The sequence below is a fragment of the Bombus affinis genome, chromosome 10, assembly GCF_024516045.1.
Source record: "Bombus affinis isolate iyBomAffi1 chromosome 10, iyBomAffi1.2, whole genome shotgun sequence".
Classification (NCBI taxonomy): domain Eukaryota; kingdom Metazoa; phylum Arthropoda; class Insecta; order Hymenoptera; family Apidae; genus Bombus; species Bombus affinis.
Window position 1 is genome coordinate 14,234,840 of NC_066353.1, and position 25,716 is coordinate 14,260,555.

Below are 25,716 nucleotides of genomic sequence, written 5' to 3' on the forward strand. Positions count from 1 at the left end.
ATATCTCTCAGCTTCTTAAAATGCGGAACTGTTTTTTCTTTTGTTCGTATCGAAGTAGAAAAATCTAGCTTCTCGTCAAGCGTTTATAAGGTGAGCATTCTATTGGCCATACAATTGAAAACAATGGATCTCGACTCGATTTCAGCCGTTGAATGGCTCTCGACGAACGATGCTCAGAAATCAGCTGTTAATTTAAAACGGGGAGGGAACCCGCGACAATCTCGCGTGTGTCACGTGCAAAGGACTCGGAGTGGACGCTCGTAAAAACATCCTGAGGGATTTTCGCAAAAACAGAAAGAAAAAGGATACTTTGATCGGTAGGTTGATCGATTCACCGTCCAATGTCGTCCACATCGTACGAAAGACTTTACCGAGGTAAAAGCCTGAGAACTGCTGATCTAGAGAGAATGGTTGAGGGCCCCAAGGACTAGGAAAAAGTATCAGTAAAAGAAGGATTCCAGTCGTAAAACACAAGAGGATAAGAAGGGGACAAAAGGAATGATCACATATTATGTCTAAATGTATATACATACGAAGATGTATATATAGATATATATATGTAACTTTGCCTTTACACACACCGCGACTTACTTCTTACTCTTTGCTCGAACTAGATAAATACGCATACAGATTCTATTTCTAAATTACTAAGTCAATTATGAAAACGTCTAAATCTCGTATTTATATAGTTTACGTAGAATACCGGTGTGGCAAATCTTTTAATAGATGACGTAAATTTATAACTTACTAATTCCATGAGAAACTAGTAAACACACTTTGCAATTGAAAATTGACAAGTAATTCGTATAGATTCGAGTGCAAATACTTACGAGCGATACTGGTATATGTACGTAAATAAACGTAAATATACATAAGAGATTTTTGACAGCGTCGATCTCTTTGACGGCCTAACGAACGTTCTACACAGATACTAAATGCGACTAACTAGCTTTGCTAATTAAACCGGAATCCGGATATTAGGAATATTCGAATTAGACCACGGTGTATCGTTATGCAAATTTTCTAAGCTAGTCTACCCCGGCAAGGCGAACCACGGATTCACTGCGGAGTTTGTCCACGCGTAGGAAGCTCGATTACGTCGCCCAGATAATAAGGAAGTCTGTAACCGATGTTGGGAGAAAGCTGGAAATCCCGATAGAGTTTGTTGGGAAGTTTCATCGAGCCAACTCGGTCTCGCCAGCGAGAACGCGCATTTTGGATGGAACGCGTAGTGGAAAGTAGACGTACGCGTAAAGGGAAAACCGAATGCAAATTGGATTATGCGAGGCGAAATAAATGCAGCGACGTGCGAATACATGTCGAACAAGAGAATTTAGTGCGACGGAACGTGTATTATGCTCCCGTCGTGCTCGACTTTTACTACGAATTATTTGTGTCCGTGCATGCTGGTTCACAAAAGAATTTGCAATCAGCAGATCGCGCGAAACGAATGAAAATTCAAATCCTAAATATTTAAACGAAATTTCGCGTGATATAAATAGAACTACACAAAACTACGTATTAGGATATGATCTAAGATAGATATAATTTGTAGCTGTTTCTCGCTACGAAGAAACTATTTTACTTAAAGGGGCGCTATTTAAATTTCGCCGCTCGTAAATGGAAAGTAACAACCGAGAGATAAGAAAGATAACGGGAATAAAAAGAAAATAAATTTGGAAATAAAGAGCGACGCGAGAAAAGAGTCTGCGTTACACAACGTAACGCTAGTACCGGGACACTGAAAGAATTTTAATTATGAACATTTTATAAACACGAATTTGAAGAATGTTCGAGATGAAATGCAACTCCTAATCACGCTTACGTAATACGCAATAACGCAAGAATCGCCTCTGGCGAGCCAGAAAGGAAGCTGCGAAGTTTGCCAGCTAATTACTGTCGTCGTAGACGCTGCATTTTAGAACGCAATAGTGATAAACGTAATTAAAGGGAACGTTCATAAAGGTTCGATAATTTCATAGCGTCATGGACAAACAGATTTCGAGCTGCCCTTCTTAATTATTATCCCGGCTCGATTTATCTCACTCCTCTTCAGCCATCGTGCCTTCTACGTTTCTCATTTCCGGGACGGTTGTTTGAAATTGCATCCGAGTAATTATGAAGTGAAACAAGTCGAGATCACCTGTACACCTGCAATTTGTTACTTGTCCATGCAATCCGGACGATTCTAAATTGACCAACTCTTGGCCGATCTCGTTCTCAAACAGTCGTACCGCTATCCTCTGATTCTACTCGAATATTCAAATAGTTCCTCTTGTTCGTATTCCTTGTAATTAGTTCCAGTCGAACTATACTTCGACCGGTCGCCCTTTGCACTGGCGTTCAAATTCGTAATAAATGGTCGCGACACGCAGCAAGCTAATACAAATGCAACCTATAGAATTTCTAGATCTGGAAATATTCGAAGTAACGCGATGCACTAACAGGATGCTTTCTGTTTCTAAACGGACGAACAGATTCTGGTCGTAATATTGTTGCCGGTCTATGAGGCGAAGGACGGTGCACGGCGATTCGATGAAAGGCGTCGAGCAGGTGAACTCGACGGAATGAGAGTACAATCGGAAAAAGAAGGAAACTACATGAAATAACGTTGATAAGCCAGCGGCGTCGGCAGATGTGGATATTGGTACTTCCCTCTGATCTCCTCGACTACAAGATGCCTGTTTACATCGAAGCGGCAATAAGACACGCTTGAATGCACCGTTGAAGCCTCTCGAGATTCCACAAGGAACGCTGTTAGAGAAATTTCCCTCAGAAATTTGCGTCTTTGACACTTATTTCGTGCAACGAGTGAATATACGATGAATAAGAGAAAGAGGGAAAATAAAAAACGGAAGGGCGAAAGTGGCCCCTCGTGAAAAACACAGCGAAAGAGAAGAGCTGAGATTAAACGATTAAGTTGATATTTAGTACTTCGTTACGTGTAGCATTATGGAACGAGCGAATTAAATGAGACTGGCTCACGCGTTCTTTTCCTTAAAATTTCACGAACCCCTCACGATTTAACGAGTTCTTGATGCTACTTGATGATTCGCGTCCGTTGTGAAAAAGACAAGGCCGTGCCGGGTAAAGAATGGAAGAGCGAAGCTTCGTAATTCTCAAGGATAACTTGTGGAAGTTCTGAATCTTTTGGAAAACACGACTGTGAAAAATCCCGTTTTCAATGCTACTGTTATCAAGGTTACTATACGGAAGGAAAGTTAATAAAAGCAAATGAATAACGGAGAAAGTGAAACGAATCTGAAATATACTACTGCAATACGTTTACTCATCCCTTTGATAAATGCCGCGCTGAATGGAAGTTTGCCTGCATGTTTTACCGCGCTTTGATAGAAATCGATGCTATATTTCAATTACATTTCCCGTAAAATATTTCAACGGGCATTGAATAAATTTCGATTCGAAGATTCCATTTCATTTAATTAGAAGATAACTGGTGCGAAGATAGGTAAAAAATTATATAGGAAAAAAATATTCTCCGAATTACATGTTACAGGGGCATATAAATTCTTCTCTCGTGAAAACAAAGGACGGTAATTTATCATAGAATAATACACGCCGTTAATAATACGATGATGGGAAATGCTGCAATGCGTATTATAGGTGCATTTGCAGCTTCAAAAGGTTAACTCTTGTTGGATAAACTGCTGTCGAGACAAATAAATCTCGTACGTTGATGATTCAATGTATCGATAATGTTGAACGTTGTCTTCGAAATATGCTTAGCAACAAATACGATTATTTACGTATTGAACAATTTCCCTACCGAGAATTAAAAGATGTTAAACGCAGAAAGATTTTTCGCAAGAAACGTATCGTCGGAAGATTGAAAATTTCAACAAAAATAAAATACATCAACTGCGTGGTAATATAGGTAGCAAGGTAACACGTGCACCACGAAATATCCTTCTCCGCTAAGAACAACATTGGCGGGCTGGTGATTCATTTCTCTGTGATAGCGAGAAGCTGAACGAATTGCTAAACGAATTGCAGAATGATACAGAATGCCGGGAAATCGAGTCAGTGGGTTACATAATAAGCAAATCTGGAATCAGGGACGTTCTCTCGAACTCTTGCCTCGGTGATGGAACTAGGAACTCTCCAGAGAGAAACATTTTCTCGGCGTTCTGCATTCTTCGTTGGGGATTGAGAGCAAGCGAGGCATAGGGGAAATAGACGAAAAGAGGTAGGTTCCTCAAGTAGGGAACGGAAGAAGGGAAACACGGAAGGTAAAACGACTACAGCGATGAACGGAAGACGCAATGAAAGAAAGAGAGGTATAAAAAGATAGAAAAAGAGAACTCACCCTTGCCAGAGCGACGGCTGGAAAGCTGTCCCATGCGAGTTGCGCTTCCTCGCCCGTGTTTCCATGACGTTGACCCGAGAGGATCCTCGCAGCCGTAAGAGTGCTCATCCCCATCCCGTCGCCGACGAAGAGAACGACGCCCCGCGCCACACCACCCGGTGGCGTCGTCCCGCTGACGCTCGAACTTGCCGCCGACGCGCGAATACGGGCTTCGATCGCGCGTGTCGCTGCCTCATACCAGATCTCCCTCTCTGCGAAGAGAAATTTTTCTCGCTTGAGTAACCGCTACGGGAGCCAGCCTGACACCTATCTTAATTGAATCTATAGTCTCGAAGCGTTCCCGAGAAAATCGACCATTATTGTCGGCATTTGCCGTAAGTATTGTTCGGTTATCGTTCTTTGTTGTCGCGTGTACAGGGAGATGTTTGAACGGCCGGCAGTGTAGGAGAACTCTTTTGTAACGGGATATAACGTTACGTGAAAGGTTTCGAAGTGAATTGTTGCGCTCAGCCATACGCCCTTTCCTTTTTACCGATGGCCAATAAACCTGAGCAACTATTCGACAACGATAATCGCTCAATGAACGTGAAACGACGTACGGTTTCATCTTCGTAAAACACACCAGCGACGAGACTAACATAGTTTCACCGATTTTCTTCAAATTGAAATATCAGAGTACACCAGGGCTATTTTGAGACTCGTTAATACGAAAATTCATATTCTCTCGCAAATATTTGAAGCACATTTCCCATACACGATTCTAACTACGTACGTTTTCCTCTTGCAACTACGTATTTAACAAAGCTACTCGATAACGCAAACTGAAATGTGGCTCGGTAATTATTATATTCCGAGGTGGATTTGCCAACACTCCAGAGGCATACCACCAGTCACGATGATGCTAATCTCTAAGTATCTCGTTCCTTGCCGGAAGGAAGCTCGGTTTCGTTGAAATTGTCATGTTGCAGATTGAGACCGCGTTTCCCTGGGACAACGACGGTTGCTGTTCGAATGTTGCCGAAGGGACCGGATATCTTAATTGAATCTGTTGGTAAAACGGGACGAGTCCAACTGTTTCCTGGGAAGTCATTTACTGCAGTTACTCTCGCAAAAAAGATCGTCGCACAGCGAAAACGAGAAGTGTACCGAGACCACGCAAACGACCTCGTGCGAGCCACAAATTTCGATACGAATAATTTATTTCGACTTTTAGTTATTTTACTTTGAGTTCGAAAGAGTAAAAATATCTACACTAATTAGAAAATAACTATTCTTGAGAAGCAAATGAGAAAACTCGTTGAATTTGTAAAACTGTGTCTTCCTCCTCTCTCTCTTTCTCTCTCTGTCCTATCCCTTTTTAATTGAAAATAAATTTCTTTCATTTATTACTAAGATCTATAAATATTTATGAGGATTATAAAACGGACATCTTGAATTTCCATCTAATCTACCACATCTAGAGGACCAACAAAGATTGCTGTTTACTTGAAATGCCATTTCTAGATCCAGCTAAAAGGCTTTCATGCGTTCCAAATGTGTGGCGCTTTCTAAGTATACCTCAAATAATACACAGACTGTGCCAAAAATAACCGAACTTTTTGACAATAAGAAATCAGAGGAATTGTTCGGAGGAAAATGTTCTATTTTATTGAAAACACATTGCTCTTATTAATTAATGCGTCTAATAATTGTTACGAGTCTTCTTGTGGAATTCTTTTGAGAATGCCTGGATATCTTGAATATCGTTGTAACATCCGTCTTCGTCGTTACTTGAAGCATTTGCGGAGACAAAGAGTAATTGCATTATGTTAAATCTGGCGAACAGGATGGGTGGTGCAACATTTTAATTCGCCATAATTGACGTCGCCACTGACTTTTTCTAGTCTCAAGAAGGTCGATTATTTTCGGGTGAGTCTGTGAATTATTTTTTACATGCTAATATTATTTTTTATTTAAAATCGCTATATACCTACTACGAAATATTTGGAACAGATATTTAAACGTTACAAATACCGTCAAATGAAATGCTCCTGACGAAATCGTTAAAACGTCGTGTTTAGAGAAGTTCGAACTGGCAATACGAAGTTTGGTTGACAGAGCAAGTTTGGTAAATTTGTATCCACGACGATTTCATTCGGTGTCTGGTGGTTGCATTGCCGGAAGCGCGTTACGATGAACGACTGTTTCCTACAAACTGCACTAGTCGAAGATCCTGCCGTTACGGTTTGCCTAGAAACACATCGCCGACTAGTAGCCGCTAATGGGTAAGTTTAAGCTGTGCCGTAGCTAGTAAACTGCCATATCGTGTCGCGATATTGGCCGAACCCGTATTTCCATAAAAGCAGGATCCGATACAGGTCGTAGTGACGAAGTTAAATCCGTATCTCCCTTTGGAGACAGGTATCTACTATGAAGCTGTGTTAAAGAAAGAATTAATTTCATGGAAATCCGTCTCAACGTTACCTATGTTAACGCTGTTTTAATGATTAGCGTAAATGATTTCGTTTCGAAGCACCGTTTTATATTGAAATTTTACTTATCACGTGTGTAATTATTAGATTATTCCAAAGGTTTCCTCCGCTTTATAAGGAAATAATAGATGCACAACATTTTTTGTTTTATATTATTTTATCGAATTATGTACGATCCATTTTGTTCTATTGAAAATAATATAAAACGAAAGATGTGCATTTATTATTAATTATTAAAACGAAAGAAACTTTTGGCAATCTAATGATTTAATGCAACAATCTCTATTGGCCCTTTATTATATAACTCATTTTTCTTTTTTGAAAAACTTTACAGTAATATCGCAAGGCAAATACGACAATGAATGAGGAACGAAAATATTATTTGACCAGTCCAGTGGTATGTATATGTGCATTTATTATATTGGATAAGAAATGTAAAAAAAAGAGTGGGGGTAAAACCATGCAATTTTTCTTCCAACCAAAAGGACTGCAAAATATTTCGTACAAAATCACAATGACGCAAGATCTAAAGGTACTTGTACTATCTGTATAGATCATAACATTGTCAAATATATATCAGTTGAAGTGAAAATTTTTGATAAACACATTCGTGCGGGGATGATTAATTTAAATTTAATATAACGTCGTATTAAAACGAATGAAATTTCAGGCAACGAAGTTTAATTTCTATTTTAGGACACGAGGCGCAAATAGAATCTCGGGCATCGTTGGAGATATGAATTTTGTAAATCTGCGGATCCGCGTACAGTTGAAACGGCAAAAGCGGTTTTACCGGTGTACTATGTCAACTCGTTTCGATTAATCCGCCGAAAAACGAGGTAACCAAATTTATGTTTCGTAAATATCATTGCAATTTTAAATATTAACGCTTAGCCACTGATTCTAATCGTCGCTTTCGAGCTCTTTTTTACGATTACGCGCGGTTACCTATCCTTTTATTGCAATATAATTGCCAACGAATCTCATCCATGTTCTCCACTCGAAATACCTTTAATCATTGCAATTAATTTTCTCGTGTATCGTTGTCAAACAATACTCGATAGCTCGTTGAATTTGTAATCGGCATTGTAGTCTACGCAACAGTTCAAATTGATTGAACGTTCGTGAATTACACAGATACAGTGGCATATTCACGTGTTGGCGAGGAAAAAATTTCAAACTCTATCGGTGAAATATCAAACGTTGGCGAGATCGATTCGATGAAAGCGGAGACCTCAACGCAATTCGTGTCAAATATTTTAGCTGTCGATTCGCACTTCCAGCTATTCTTCTCGAACGTTAAACCCAAGCATCGTGGAGGTTTGATGCTTTCAGAGCAGAGGCAGAGATTTATGATAGTCAGGAATCAATGAAACGCACGAGTCGGACCGAAATTTATTTTCCTACGAGTTCCTGATAAATATTTGCGAGCGCGCAGATTCATACCAGTACGGTTTGTTTGAATCTATTCAGGATGCACGAATCGTACCTAGACATAGACTAGATATTCATAAATAAATACACCTGTCAGTGATCGACGAAACTGGCACTGTCACATAGGTATAGGCGCACGTGCTTTTGCTAGTTTGCAGCTACATCGGTATAATCGAAATTTAATTACCAAGACTTCGCGTGCGCGGTCAGGTTAGTGATCTGCAGCTGTAGTTTCCCGGATGATACGCAACACTCGAATGTTATAACGTAGATCGTTTCATGCAATTTCGAAGCTTTCATGTTTCTAATTACGACAAAGCATGGTTTTGATAACATGAAATTGTTTAAGCCGCAGAAAACAGGAATCGTTAATCGTCTATGAAACGATAACAAACCCATAGAAACGAAAAGACGAATGCAGTTGTGAGTTTGTAAACTTTCATAGATGGAAGTTTCGAGATAACGCGTCTGGAAGAAAAATCGTATGGTAAGATCTAGGAACACGTGATTTATCGCTGAAAGAAAGATCGAAGACATGCGAAAGCAGAGGACAGATGGTTCGCGTGATATAGGTCCGTCTGTGGTCAGACACAGGTTGCATCCAATGTAATAGACATTACATCATTCTATACGTTTCAATACTCGTTCGATACCACCTTGAAAGTTGTTTCAAGCAGGAGTTATGGAAATCGATAGAAAGTTTGCGGGGACCTAATTTTACGTTTTCTACACGTGTTACGATTAACATATCTTGAATTATAAAGTATCGCATGCTTAAGAATTAGTTAGTAAAAGAAAAAGATTGTAACAAGAGCGTAAGTTGTAAAAAATTATGGGAGTGAAATTAACAGAACGAATCGACCAGACGTTGAATATCGTTAAAGATTCATGGTAAAAGGCACGATATGATAAAAAGTACTAAAATATGGATATTCGTGTAGAGAGAGTATTTCACTTGCGAAGAAGATACAAGTGGTAACTGTATAAGTATAATGGCGGAAACCTTGGGATATTAGTAACATGACTTAATACTGATAAGAGCTATTGAAAAATGAGAGAAAGATGAAAAGAGATCGTCGAAAGACTCCGCTGGGAACTTGAGATAACTTTGGAAAAGTACAATACTTATCCCAAGAGAACTTCTAAGAGAGTAGATAAATGGTTTTAATAGAATGATCCCCTGGGTTAATACGTTTCTTTGAAATAAAGGCCTAATACGAAGGTAAAATAGACGATAACGACAGAGACGAAGAAAGAAATGAATTTTTGAAAAGATTGCCTGCTAAAAGCAACTTATCAAAGATTAAGCTTGTTCCTCTCTTTTACCTCTTAACAAGCATCGAACGTAGCTTATGAAACAATTCAAATTTATATAACCTCTAAAACTTGCTTCGTAATTTGATTCGTAACGTCGAACCCAGAGTAGATTGAAAGCTTCGGCCAGCTCGAAAATCGAACGTTCGACGTTTCGTTTAAACTTAAAATTACATCGAGAGAGTTCCTTCCTCTATAAAAATTTCTTAATCGCGTGGCCAGACATCCTCTAACTTCATCGCGTACCTCTCAAACGTTCAAAAGCTACAAATTCGTAGTATTTTAACTTCGACACTTTCAACTGCTACGTCTCGTACGTTTCCCGCTATCCCCTTCGACGACTCCAGCTCCTATACAGTTTTACTCCTACCATCGTTCTTGTACCTTTCTCACACATCTACGTACATATATTTCTCAAGTGGTCACGTCGAAAGTACGTGACAAAAGGAACAACCAACGATACTTAATCCAATACCCGGCCAAGGTATATCGTTTTTTGCGACCTTAATGTGATTGCACTTGTGAAAGCACATCGGCACGACCAAAAAAAAGAAAAAAAGAAAGAAATGAGCTCGGGCGATAATGCGTTGAAAGCGCGGGAAAAACTTGGCGCAACGATGTTATCTTCGTTCTTTGAGGAGCTTCGTGGAAAAACTCGCGACCAAACAACAATTTCCGGCTCCGTGGATCTCGGCACGATCATCGCGGCCCGGAAATTTCCTTGGAAGATTAACGCCGAAGAAATCCACTTTGTGGTTGATTGCCGAGATCCTTGGCTGGCTGGCATGACTTACATCTTGGCTTATTATAGCCACACGTTGTTACAGCGCAAGCAGCTTGCGACAAGCAGCCGTAGTTTATGGTGGAGATAGTAGCCACTGTATTCTTGTCGATGCTTACCCGCAGGTGCAACCTACTTTCTTTGAGAGAAACGGAACCGGATGCGAATATCGTTATCACGGCCAGCCTTCTTTCACCGCCTTTTACGAACTGATACCGGGTTACCTGCCATTTTAATTACGCGATCAATCCGAGCTTACTGCCTCTTGTTACTATTGCTTCAAGCGAAATCTGTTTAACGGGATGAGCCCAACAGTTTCATCCGGAAGTTAGTAAAAAAAAGGCGATCGATTGGGATTATTAATCTGCATTTACGTGCTTCTTTCGTTATTATCGTCCTTAGTATTTTTTGAATTTTCGAAGCAGGTGGCTGATTTTTATGGCAGGCATTTGGTTCGCTATTACAGCGAGTTAATAGGGAGAGTAAAGTATTATAAATAAAATGTTACATGGAACTAGGTCGATGCCCACATAACATACGTTGGTATGCATTCGTGTATTTCTCCGTCAATTTTTGATACGATATCTAATCTCAAGTTACGTGCAAATTGGAATTTCACTAGGTTAAATTAATACTTCAAATTGGAGCATCGTATTTTCTACATTGGCACCGCGCTATTTCAAAGGCTCCAATTTGAACCAAGCCTCCGTGACTCGCGTTACAAGAAACCTTTCTCGTGCTAATGGTCTTATCAAGAATTCTGTCTCCCGTTAGGTAATTGGTATGAGCGAAGGCCCTGAACAATCCCGCCTTTTGAGCTTCACAGTCGTGAACACAGGCTAATTAGTTAAACACTTTGCCGGCCATAATTAATACGGTCCTAATGAATATTCGCCAACGGGATCAAGTTGCGCCAACTTGCTTCTAAGTTTGCTCTGACACGAACCTGTTTCGTTCCTAGGAGATTTCTGGAAAACTTTGCGGTATCAGCTAAATAGGCTATATCATGCAGTATGCGAATAGTTGCGTAATCAGACCATTTGAAATCGATAGGAAATAATACCCTCGGATAGTACCGTAAGTCCTTAGGTGAATCTAATTCTTTCTCCTCGTGCGCATCCTGCCATTGATGGCATCGAAAGAGTTGCATGCAACTACATTTCCCCGAGCACGTAAAATATCCAACGATCGATGATAGTAATGATTGCCGAAACCGATATTCTGGCTCGTTCCTATTTCCTGTCGTGCAAAGTTTTGTCTGGCATGAATCCTATTGGTCGAGACAACAGGAAAAAAAGAATTTATAGACCGTGATAGTATCTGAATTCGACGGCTCCGAAACGATTACGGATTCCGCCGCCGTTTATTTACTGTCGTCGCGTTATCGTTGGGAACTACATAGAACAAAACCGAGATTGGTTGCACGCAACAGTTTTATTGCACCGTCAACTTTATTATACCGCGCGCGGTTACTTTTCCAAATTAACTTTCCGCCGCGTCGGTCCATGCTCAATTATGTTCCCAGTTCCTTTTTAGCTCGTATTTCGCCTAGCCAGAGCAACCACTCTCGACTCGAGGAAGAACCCAATCGGTAAATTTAATCCTCCAGTACCAACAGTTTGCCTCAGTTTCCTGGTTTTATCTTTTTCTCAACAGAGTTGTTAGAGCCATGATCATCGAGGATCACGGCATACCGCGAAAATAATTTACCGAAATGAGAAACGAAGTGACGATCGAAAGGAATTTATGTGGAAATTCAAAGAGCTGGTTAAGAATGAATTCGACTTTCTAGTAGAGACTTCAACAAAATCCGATCTTCTTAGACGAAAGCTAAATATGCGCCGATTCGATGCGATAACCGTACAAGGATTGCGAAATCGTAAAATTTGAAATTCGAATTCCGAGACGGGTGGAGATTCCTAGATCTTCAGATTGGAATTTCTTGGTGCCGTAACAACAACGTGCCGTAACTCTTAAACGCACCTACTTTCGACTCGGCGCGAAATATATTCTCGCAAGATATTTAGGGAATCGGTAAAATATCCCGAAGGCATCCCACGGGGAATTTCAACCGCGAGACTTATGCGCCATTCGGCATACGAATGTAAGAATACATCTACGAATAAACCTTGCACGGATATCGCTAACCCGCATCTCACCCGTTCTGACTTTCAATATTTCGGCAAGGATACGTAGCGGGCCGATAAAAAGGAGCAAATATTAGTCGAAGAGCTTGCACCGAATCATCAAATTACCTGCTCTCGAGAACGAAACGTAAAAGAATATGCGCCTCGAAAAATGTAACAAATATACATTCCAACGTCCCACAAAGAAAATGAAAAATGTCGATCTCCGATTCGTCGTCTTCGATATTACCCGCTGGAATAGTCTCGAGAATGTGAGTAGGTTTTAAAATTTCCAATTTACATCCGATTAATCAGGATCTTCTATTCGCGTTTCGTTGTTCTTTATCTTCTTTCTTTACTATTCTTTATTGAGATATGTATAATTTTGTGTGCTAGACTAGATTAGCCGTATAGTAGTGACAAACATATGTGAATATGAGTGTATGGAAATATGTGTGTGCGCTGCGTCTCGAAAAACAGATGAATGTAACTGTTCCATTGGCAGTGTGATATGGAAGATGGCGAGACAAAGAGAATGCTAAGACGCGTGCAAATGTATATCGACGAGGATCCTGGAAATCGTTTATTAAATAAATCTAAAACTATTTTAATATGATTTCTAAGTGTAACCTCAGTGTTCCTTTACTTTTATTTCGGCGATTGAAATCCACAATTCTCAACATTTTTAATTCGTTAATTCGCGTTAAAAACGCGAACACGAAGCTGTAAATATATATTGAAATTAATGCAATTTTCAAACTGTACTTGCTATATTGTATTGCACATAACAGAACGCCAGTAAGCGTACCTATCAATTTCAGTGGATATACTTCCTTGGTTAACGAGATACACCAAAAATTCAGTAATAGTTCGCATCGAGTAGCCTTATTGTCACGAGTTAACGTTAAAACCCTAGTTACCATTACTTTTAACTCTTGCTTCTATCTATCTCGATATTTTATCTTGTACGATAAGTGTAAAATTCCGTAGTTCTCCTTTTGAGAAATTACGATCAAGCACGGATTCTAATTCGCGTAAAACGCAGAATAAATATCAACGCGAGAACGCGTGAATTTCCTTAAAATCGAGCGAGGCACAACGCACGGCACACACGCAATACACGAAATAATCATCATTGTTCGGCTTTCATCTTATTCGATGATATTATCAGTCTCTAAATAATATAAATGCAAAGAATAATTTCCTCAAAAATCGATAGAGGATTAGTAAAAAAAAAAAAAAAAAACGGTTGAAACCATCCTGTAATTTTGATTGTTCTGTGTCGGCAAGGCATCACATTGTTCCCTGTTACAAGTTGCTGCACGGCTGTTCTTAATTTTTTCAATGAAATCCACTCGTAATCGCCTACGAATATGACCCGCGAATTTAATTTTTGTGCCAAATCCTTGCTCGAAATGCGGCACTGTACGTCGTCTCCGTTCGATAATTGGAGAAGTGGATTTACAATGGAGACTTATGCTTGCAAACGAAAACTACGCATCTCTCTGCTTCGGTATTCCCATTTTCCACTTAAACGGTACGCGAGCTTTCCTCTAGCTGTCGATACGAATCGTCATGATACGGCTACTGCAACACAGATTGCCGAAATTCGGTGTATCTCAGTTGGCGTACGTTCAATTTAACAGAGTGTCACGTGTCAATTTATCCAGGATAAAATATGGTGCAGCATCCGTCGAGCTCCCGTCACCTCGACAAAGTCGATCTGCGGTATTAATATGGATGTTGTGAAAATCGTAGGCGCATGGGCAGGAGTGATTTAATTAAATTGCTTTATTCAAGATTTAGCGATCCGCCGCAAACGTTTTTTATCTATCTGTCTTGACATCTATGTTTTTACGAGTATTTCACGTTACATTCGATTGTTAGTCGATAATAATTCCTTGTCTCCTAGTTTTACATAACTATCATTTCATTTTTCTGGGACTGCACACACTTTTTTTCTCATTTACGAACAAATACCATATTTATATCGTTTCTCTACATATGAATTCTAAGTCTCTATAATATTACGTAGCTTAGCAGTTACATGCTCATGCGAAGAGTTTATATGCGAGGAAACATAATCAATTGTGATCATTCTTCTAAAAAGCAAATAAAATTTGGAGGCACGTGAACAACATAATCTATAAACTACTCGTGGCGTACGAGTTAGATGAACCACTCTATAGAAGAAAAGTGGATCATTTGTAGCGCTATTATCCATTAAACAACTTGCTGGACTCATACAATCACAGGTATAATTACAGGATATCGATCTCAAGAAATGGAAACTGCACGTGTTTCCGTGTTATAACTTAATATCGAAGCGCGTCGCGTCTACTCTAGAAAGTTAGATGTATGTAGACTCAGAGGGTGCCGTAATATTCGCACTAGAAACGTAGATACGTGTAACAGCGTTCAGTGACTGCCGCCAAGGTCCCGTTGAGATATTAATTTACGCGACCCGATTACAAGTTACATATGTTCCCGTTTCAGCATTACTGTCGGCTACGAGAATGTCGGCATACCTGTCCTCGAAATCTCTCTGCGAGAATGATGTTATTATCGCGTTACTTCAGACGCGGGGATCATTTGTATGCAAATCGATGCCTGGGAAAATCCTCGGTCCGTTTAACGCGATAATTTTCTTCGTGCGGCGTGCCAGCGTTTCGAATCTACCTCGTTTTAATCTGTTGGCCACGCTCGAAAGAAGAAGAGTGGGAAAGAGGGAGGGAAGGAGAGAAAGAGAGAGAGACGATCCATAGTAAGTACGTGTAGAACGTTCGAAAGAAAAGGGTGGAAATAGTAATACAAGAAATGAGAGGAAAATCGTCCCTCGCATTTGCCCGTTCGCTTCGGATAATTATCTCTTATTATTTTCCAACCCGCTGTTACGAGCTCTTTTTTTTTATTCTTGTGGCCGTTGATAAATTGTTACAGAAAACGTGGCGTGTGGTCGATCCATAAACCAGAAACGTGACCTAGACCTGGACAATCTCGCGGACATGGTTCGTTCGAGTGAAATAAAAGGGATACAAAGTCGGAAAAAGACGTTGGTTCGCTGTATCGAATCCTACTGGGCTAACGTCGAATTTCAATAGCTCGCGTGGATGGTGCGAGGAAGCCGCTCTATCTCTTTGTTCTCTTTTCTTCTTTACCTCCGTTTCTCTCTCTAAAGAAAATTTCAACACCAAGACGAGTGGTCTTAACTTCCTCTCGATCGAATGATTTACGCAGCGCCACTTCCTTTTGTACCGGCTACCAATAAAAGCGCGTAAGCTAGACGGTCTGATAAGCCACGGAATGCCCGGAAAATCAACGGAAAAGTTGAGAACGTGACCGACTGCATCGTCCAACCCAAGAAAGTTTCATTGAGTTTACGTAACTTTCTTTATTTAAGTTGTTTTCAATCCCTAGGTCGTTTTTGTGGATAGAAGTAAACCATATTGTTGTTATACATAGAAGAATGCTGCACACACAATGAGATTATTCATCACGATTCATAATAATTATTTCTATATACGTATACTCTGATCTCGTGTTTGCATGATAGGATTAAACGGAACCGAAATAATTACATTGTCAAGCATATCAAGTAAACGAATCGATTAAACCTTAAAAACAATTTTATCCCTCGAAATAAAATTCATGGTTAATGTGATGCGTAATTTCGAATTGACGATAACAGAACGTTTACGCGAGTATAGAATAATTTCAATAACGGTATGCCAGCTTTTCATCAATTTCACGATTCCTTTTGTTTAACTTTTTCATTGCTTCAGTGTTTACGTTTGCAAACCTGTTGAATCGAGTACGCGTTATGCGTGTTCTACAAAAAGCTTTATACGTGAATTTTTGATGCTCTTTGAAATATAGTACACGTGTATTTTTTCCAAATACTCGTACATGGATTTTTAAACATTCTTTTTCTCTCATACCTCTGCTGCGATAGATGATTTTATAAAGCACTTGCTTGTTTTAAATTATTTCAGATATAATACGATCAAATAAAAATCTATTTATATAGCGTGATTTAAGTATGTAATTTTCATTTTTACTTTTCAATTCACATTTCACTTCAAGAGACATACAAAGCTCTTAATACGATCAATGCAGCCCACAATCACACACGTAACGCCTAAAGTTCATCCCACTAAAGCAAGTTAATATCACGCGTAATCCTTCTCACATATTATTATTATACCGGCATTTTCAGACCAGACTGCAATTACGAGGTAATTTTTATTAACTTCTCTTTTAAGCTTCTAAGGCGGCATATGCCGCTGCAATTTACTGTACGAATGTGTGGATTGTCTAAGCTGGCTAAGTCTAACAGCGATGGAAAATCCACTAGAGCAGAATGTCCAATCGTAAATCGAGTACGTGACTGTGTCTGTTGCTGTGGAAACACCACTTGCGAGATATTTACGAGTTGCAGCTATTAAATGTCACGACGCTAGCATAAGGAACAAATATTTTCATCCGAAGATGTCCCGGGTACTTTTTGTGACTAGTTCGTTATTTTTCCCCTATAAACTCGAGTAAAAGAAAAATATTAAAAATCGTCTATGAAAACCAGGAATGACGAAACGTTCGTTTTTACCGATTAATTGTAAAACATGGTATCTGTATATAAAGCCTACTCTAAAAAAGTATAGCGGATGTATCGTAATATAACGCTCCTACAAATATCGTACAAAATTTTTCTTTCATTTCATCCAAAAAATCCGTGCTGGAATGCAATAATCCTACGAAGAAAGGATGCTTGCGTCTCTGCAAAGAAAACGACGCTTTTAATAACAATCTCTCGCTTTAAATTACACACCCGTGCCTCGAGCGAGACAAATCACAAATGAAAAGTAAACAAGGACAGTTGTTGTATGGAGGACGACAACAATAATGACGCTGGTTGCCACGGCAGGCAGACCATAATTCGCATAACGATACTAAATAAATCTAAACTTTAATCGGAATGTTGAAGTTGTCGCGGCAATACGAGACGCGTGATATCAGAACGTGGAAATGGCGGTTTGTGTCGAGCCGGGGATTAATGCGAATAGGCGCTTCCCGCTTGCATCGTATATCAGTGACATAAGCGTCGAGCCGAGAGGACCGAACTAATATTATCTGGAACGGGGTAAACTCTTCGGGATGAGCGGGCATTTACATGTTTCGGAGCCAGTTTATATCGAACTGGCAGCCAGCTTGCACTACGCAAATCCTGATGCACGTTAATTAAGCTTCGTGAATTTAAAATCGCGCTCGTTAACCGAGGCGCGTGTCAAATAATTCCAAAGCAAGATAATGATTATCCGTAGCGTGTGCCAAAGTCGGAAACACTTTTCGCGTGACACAGGGAATTAAAAAGCACCCTGGCCATACCGTGCTGAAAATATCCTAGAAGAAACTTTCTTTCCCAACGAAAGCAACAAGAACTTGTATCGAATAAATTCTCGCTCGATATCTCGACCGCTTCTTTATCGTCGTGCAACCCGTCTTTCTCGCTGGAAAAATTAAACTCGTTTTACCCAATGCAAGAATGGATAGAAGCCTCGAGATCTAAATAACTTTTCTTGTTGCTGAAGGTATGGCAGAAGGTACAAAATAACGTTGCCTTTTTGTCGAGAATTTGTTACAGAAAATTTGTTGTACATAAATTTGGCACGCTTTCAGCTTATAATATTACTTGATCACGCTCCTGATATTTTTTAACAAAAATACTGGAACAAAATTTGCCTCTTTTGTACGTTTTGGTCTTTAACGTGATTTTCTTCTTCTTTTCCTTCCTCGCTACGTATTTCCTGGTGGTGATGTACTTACAAACGATTACTTGCCACTTCTGACTCTACTTTCTGGCATACTTGCTTTTCGATTGCACCTTTTATGTGTGTTTGTATATATATGTATGTACATGAACCTTTCTGTATTAGAGAAATCAGATATCAGAATTTGTGCCACGTGTTACTGATTGGAACGTGTGTTCTAACAACAATGTAACATTTCCAGGTAATAGAAAACACCCCGTTAGATAATTTTATCCAATTGCTAAATTGAAACATCCTCCGGGTTGTAATTTTTCAACGAAGAAACGCGTGCACATAAAGAAAGCGATTTAAGCTTCCATCAATTGAAAACTTCGTTCGTACAGAAAGAACAAATGCGAAAGAAAAAGTCCGGTTATCAATCTGTGGCGTTGGAGCGCGTCGCAACAATAAATTTACGCGAATCTTAAAATGACTGTCACGCAATATCGCGAAATAATAAATTCAACTTTGTCACCATTGATTACGAAGCACCGTGCACTCCGATCGTGTGATATACTACGCGCACCAATAGTACGAAAACAAAAACAAAAAAAAAAAAAAAAATACATACGAAGCTACGTTACTCTTTGATCTATCGGATACGTATATATTTGTTTCCGTTTGAGGCACAGATAAAAATTCAGATGTCGAAACGACACATAAATGCTAACCACAATGATAAATGGCATACGCAAATGGGCCGTAAATCTTGGAAACGATATACACACATACAACGTCTCCACTGTTGACCTACACGACCAGACAGTTAAAACATCCTAATGGAATTGATCCTGAGTCTGAGACACACCTTACCATCTTAAGGACTGTTTACATCGCTGTGACAATTTCTGCATCGAATATTTCTCACTCTTCGCTAACAATTTGGACGGAGAATATATCTAAAGCAATGAAAAAGAACGCGATACAATCAGAGTACAGTAATGTTTTCCACGATAAATGGACAATTGTCTTATAACTCTGGAGATTTAGATTTATGATTTTCGAAGTTCTTAGAGTTGTCGACTTTCTGATATCCAGAAACAAATTTGAATTATCGATACAGTACCGCAAAGATTTTAACAGATTCATTCTCATTACCCGATGTCGCTGATTATTGGTTCCTATAGAAATGAAATTTCTACAACCCACAAGACGCTTTAGCTTCTCCATTTCTGTTTGATCTCTTACATCGAGCCAAGTTATATTGCACAAGTTGCACTGACGATATTCAAGATCGCTTGAACCAACCACATAATTGGGTTGGTATATATATCGTAGTATCGTGGACGAATGGTCTAAGAAATATCGGGTGAACCATAAACAATGTCGCGAGAAAGCCTAAGTATCGACAGGCCCATCAATGTATCGTCGGTCCTTCAGTCGAATAGTTACACGGAAAAAAGGCTTACGTGACCCTGGCGACGAACATGTACGTGGTGAGGCTATAAGAAAAGGCAAAAGGAAGCTAAGGGAGAAAGACGAATTAACAGTCAGTGTGAGTTGAGAAGTCAGAGTGTTGTCAGCGTTGTCGAGAGAGTGTGGTCCGCGTGAGAGAGAGCGTTGGAACCGTGGTGACAAGTGTTGTAAATTAACTATTTAGTTGTGTTAGTTATATCACATTATTGTATTTAGTTCACGTTCAATAACCATCGTTTCCTATTTAATCCATTCTAAATAAATTAATAAATAAAATTCTACGATATTGATATATTGGGTTGGTATACCCAAATATATGTAGTATCGGGGCCAAAAGGCCTAAGGTATCGGCCGAACTGTAAACAAAGTACCGTTTAGCATCAATGTACCGTTGGGTCCTTTAAGTGGACAGTTTTCGTGAAAAGGCTGCGTGACCTTGACCACGGGGGTTTCGGGATACCTGTTCCGAAGAACGGGAAAAGGCAGAGCGTGCAGAGTGTGCAGAGTGTGCAGAGTGTGCAGAGTGTGCAGAGCGTGTAGAGTGTGCGGAGTGGGCAGAGCTTGAATTGGGAAGCAGAAAGCCGCATGCGAGAATAGAACGTAGAACAGCATTGTAATCATTTCGTTGCTTCGAAATATATATATTAAATCAAAACATCATTACTTGTCCTTTCTCTCTAAGACCCATTTGGATACTACATATATATCCATAATAGTAATGAAAATGTGTAATATACGCTGAATTCACAAATCAAAGATTATCGTCATTGTGACTCCCAGATTCATGCGCGTCTAAATCACTTATCCCACGAGACTAAAATTAACAATGCCGTGTCTCACAAGTCCAGAGACCATCGATATTAGGATCGTTTAGTCACAAAGACAGAATCATTCGCGAAATCAAATCCCATAATACGATCGATTAATCTGAAATAAATCGTACGTTTATTGGATGCGCATGATATGCAACATTAAAACTTCTTTGTATCTTTACTCGTATCAGCTAACAATCAGCTACAATATGACTTTAATATGACTCTGTAACCATATAACATTCTTACGTTTTATTTCGTACTCATCCTTGGAGAACATAATACGCGTGGCCAATTAATCTTGACTGACGTGTAATCACGAAATCTAGGAATTCAACGGCACTAGAAGCAGAGGCTGGTTGGAATAAGGAAGTCGGAGTCATAGAAGCGATTCGCTTTCGCGATAGCGCAAATATTTACAGAGCTGGATTAGGACGGTGAGTAATTACGTCACGCAAAGGGAACGTGAAGAAGCTTGCCGGTCTTTTGCAAGAAACCCAAGGTAATTAGCTACCAATCTGAGGCACCTAATGCTTCATTATTTACGACGAAAGCTTTCCTTTATCGGATATTTTAATCCCTTTGCTAACTCAATCGGTGAATTATTAAAGGAAAATTGAACGAATAACATCTAAATATTGTTTAAAACTTGAAACGTTTCACAGTGAAGAAACAAAGTTACCAGAGAAAGAAGAAGCTTTTAATTCGAACGGCTGATCGTAAAGTTTAGTAGAAGAGAAGAGAAAGGTACGATCGTTTGAAGAAGGTTACTACGCGAAAACAGCGGCGAATGGAGAACGATTTTTACATGACGACGAAAAGTAACTACTCGCATGAATGGATCTAGTAGGTATTCCGACTCTTCGAAATTCACCTGTCATATTCACATTTCGTATTTTTCCGTAATATTGACAAGTAGTTGCGAAGTAGTACGAAATCGAGATATAAAATAATGGAAAATCAAAAATTACGGAACACATCGATCGCTCTCTTGTTCAGCTTCGAGGATTATGAGCTAGTCGAAAAGAATGTGAGGAATTTATTTATTCAAAAACATCAAATGCGGATTAAAATTGTTTTGCGAAAACGGAAGAAAGCATAAATATGATCGAAAACACAGTGTCTGTTTCAAATAAGAATGCGTGTACTTATTTTAAATTCTTGAATAAATATAATGTTGCATGATTTTTAAATGAATTTTTGTTTTTGCTCTAACGCGATTTAGGAGAAGGAAAGCACGTACAAGTAAACGCAACTTGTAACCTAAAACAACCGAAGTATAAAATGTTTTGGTACATTTTCTGTCGAACCAACTAGAGCGAGATTTCCCTTTGACTTGGAAAACTCTCGCCTTCCAATCCTGTATCTTTATACATTTCGCATATCTTTTTTATTCTTGCATCTCTTTCTTTTTCGCGTCGTCTGGTCAAGGTACATAATATAGGAAGAAGGATGAAAATATCGTGTATAATTTTTTCACTAGGTAAACGCTCGTAGGTAGGTACGTTATACAATGTCGGAGGAAAGTTTCGTGCCTTCTTTCAGTTCCCTTAAACAGTAAGGGAACGCACGGGAAGCAGAGGGAAAATTGGTAACAACGGTCTGTTGTAGAAGTTACAAGCGTTCCAGAAAGGAAGAAGTATCACAATCGACGGTCAACTTCATAACAAGTAACCGAGTTTCTTGCGAAAGATTAGGAGAAGAAGAAGTATGGATGACATTACGAGCGCGAATAAAACGCTGCAAGTTTGAAAAGAAGGAGAAACGAGGAGAATGAAAGCGATGTATCGCGAAGAAACTCAAGACGCTCAATAGCCTCGTCATATTGGAACTTCTCGAGAACTCGGAATGCATAAAAGATGAAAATCCCACCCCTCCCATTCAAAGTTACGAGTAAATCTTCCAACTACTTTATTACGCTATCGCACAGTTAATTAAACAATTCTCGTTATTTAAATCTTTCCTTAGACAATTTTAATTAACTAATTATGAACTGTTTCAAGGCGAATTGAGTGACGTTACATTGCTAAGATAATTGAGGGTAATCTGGCATTTAACGTAAACCTGGTTGAATGTACTTACGTGTTCGAATAGGCACGTAACATAATTTGTGTCATTCGTCACGGACGTATTCACGTTAACATGCCTCGACTCTGGCATACGTAAGGAAACCATACGATATCTTTGTAATTATCCTAACTTTGGATAGATTCTCGTAAACTATGTTTCCTACACGTTGGAAATGACAAGTTGATAGTTCGGAAATTTCATAAATTGAAATCAAACACGTATGTAGAAATACATGGAATCTATAGGTTCGAATTTGAAGCTGATTTGGTGAGATCATCAGAAACGGTGGGAAAACGCGAATGAAAATAATACAACCAATATGCACACCAATGGACAGGAATTAATATCATGGTATTACATTCCATTCAAAATAATCATATATTCGGAGGATGTATCAAGCCGATTTCTCTCATCGAGTAATTTATCTCCGCAACCGTGGTAACGTATCTGCTACGAAATATGTCCAGCCGAATAAACACGAATCAAGATGGAATAGTCCGCGGGTTCCTTTCATTTCATGGTATATTACAAAACCAAACGACACGGTCCGGATTGGATCGACTAGAAGCTTAATACCTATATAATTATCTCGAGTAAACGTCGCGAAAGGGTGTATTCGAGAAGATCCCGTGACTACTCGTGACTTAGACAGCTAAATCGGGTTATATCAGGATGAAGAAGGTAAAAGAGATAAAAGCTAAGCCCAACCCCATTACCCGTAACGATCTTTTTGCCTCGGTTACGACCACCTACGTCCTCAAAACGAACACAAGGAGAAGAAAGGAAAAAGAACACAAGCTTCGATATAAGAAAAAGAAAAAGCTAAACAAAATGAAAATTATGTGGCGCGTTGCATCCACTCTACTGTAATGGACTAGCTGCGATTATTATTGCTAATGGAGATTAAACGGAAACCAAAAGGAACGGCTTATACATCGGGGTGAATCTTTAACGTTAGCGAGCATCAAAGGCAAAATAATTATCGATAAATGCATATAACTCAAAATTGAATACGTTCAAAGCGAATGTGTGACTAGGTACGGGAGCGGACTAAGAAGTTAAAATGGAAAAGAAGTAAAATAGAGGAAATTTGCCTGGCATATTCGAGTTACGATGCGACATGTAAATCGCGATATTTATACTCTTAAAGGAAGAACTTCGTTGCATCGTAAAAATAACGAGAAAAATACAGGGTAGATTTTCTTAATGCACTAACATCGCGTTTATTGAAGTTCTTCGATTTTCGAAAAAACATCTATATTATTGCCAGCTTTTAACTTTTGGGAAATTGATAATCGTTCCGAGTAAAATACATTTGAATGTTCAAGCATGAAGAATACACAAAGTTATGCGCTATCAAACCCATCGTGAAGGATTTATATCAACAGTTTTTCCGATAAAATGTGAATATACATTTCAATAACGTAAAAGTATCATATATATTCTCGTAAAACTTGTATCACCAGAAATACGTAACCTGCAACAGAGGAAATCTTCGTACATTCTGTTATACCTTATCATATATGAGAAATAGGATTGAAACGTGCATGTTCATTCACAGAATGTGACCATTGTCGCAAACTTAAATTACTTTCTATTTGATAAAGCTAGGATAGTTAGCACCTTAAAAATTTCACTCGCAACAACTCCACCACCTACAGTCACGATTTAGAACCATAAATTACAAAAGTTATCAGACCAACTGGGAAATAAATCGAAAATTTTGACAAACCAAATCTCCATATAATTGGAAAACTTAATGCCTCACGATCTGGCCCTAACGCAAGCGTTAAAAGCCACATACCCGCAAACCATAAACGTACCACTCGTACACGTATATTCATTATCGCTGGTACAACGGTCAGATTGTAATCACGGATGCGATAGATTGTACCGAAGCTTCTAATTGTACCACGCTGCTAACCATTAAACGCCTCGTACTGAAAGCTCATAATTATAAACCGATTCTCATCTGCTACCGTAATTAACGATTCTTATGCCACGGACGTGTGTTAAGTACAAGTAGCAGGCCGCCTTCTCGAAATTGCCGTAGATTACGAGGAGATTACGGCCAGATTACGTACTACGAACGATGTACGATCCAGATTTCATACAGTCGTGTGTAGCCCTCTAATCACCCGAGGATCTAGCAAGATGGAGCGAATCCACCAGATCCACCCCTTATCTCTGACGCACGAGTATAGTTGCACGAGCCCGCACGCTTCATTATGTACAATTACTAGGAAAAATATGGTAACGTCATGAGTAGACCGGCAGTTATCTTTCTCCATTAAAATCGACCGCGCGTTCGTGCTCGAGCCGTACCTATTGAAATGGAGCCGGAAAAAATTTGGATAGAGCTGTACTATTGTCGGTAGAAATTGAATTAACGAGTCGGCCACGGAAATTACCAGCATAAATCCTCGTTATCCGACGAATTTCGTTCGACGAGCCACCATTTGCTATGTTACTATGGAATAAAGATAAATGAAGGGCAGAGGAGACGCAAAGTCGCTTTTACGACACAGCTTGTTAAGCGTTATCGATATACGGGAACTTCTAGCGCAAAGAGGAAGTACAAAATCCCTTGGAAGAAAATCGGCCGACAAGGTTGGATTATATGGGATTATTTGTAGGCGCGCGTTTCAAGAACGTCCTGACGAAGTCGTCTCGACGATATCATTGCGTAGAAAAAGTTAAACGAGTTAGCAACATTGCTAATAAGCCACTTTCTCGTAGACCATTTCTGGAAAACACGCTTAATAAGACTGCAGAAAATTATCTGCAATATTTTGCAATAATAAAATAAATATTTTTGCAATTTTTTTAAATATATACAGTCATGAGTATAAATACCAAAGCATCAGTACAGATTGCAGACTAACAAATTTGTTCGCTTTGCACTTTTACAAAATTTCATAAATTTGCACACAAAAGTATGCTGAATTTGTTTACGGAAATTTTTAGTTTCGTTTACTTAATCAATCGTTTACTTAAAAGAACGTTAAATTCAAGATAGAAGATAATACTAGAAAACAGTTGAATATATGAAAATTTCTATTGCTACGATTTGGTTAAAATGTACACGTAAACTGTCCCCTTCCATCGATTAACCCATAAAAGATTAAATTTGATTTCTACCAACATTGAAACCGAAGGAT

At 39.2% G+C, this 25,716-nt stretch overlaps 1 protein-coding gene across 2 annotated transcripts in view; it reads right to left on the reverse strand.

Annotated features, from left to right (window-relative positions):
* Positions 1 to 25,716, reverse strand: part of LOC126920909 (alkaline phosphatase-like) — a 248,005-nt gene that overhangs the window by 206,702 nt on the left and 15,587 nt on the right. Inside the window, exon 2 of one of the 2 annotated variants that reach the window (XM_050731895.1) lies at positions 4,328 to 4,578. In XM_050731895.1, coding sequence (XP_050587852.1) covers positions 4,328 to 4,578 — 251 coding nt within the window. Of the gene's footprint in view, positions 1 to 4,327; positions 4,579 to 25,716 lie in introns of those variants that run through there. The other variant, XM_050731896.1, reaches the window with a different exon arrangement.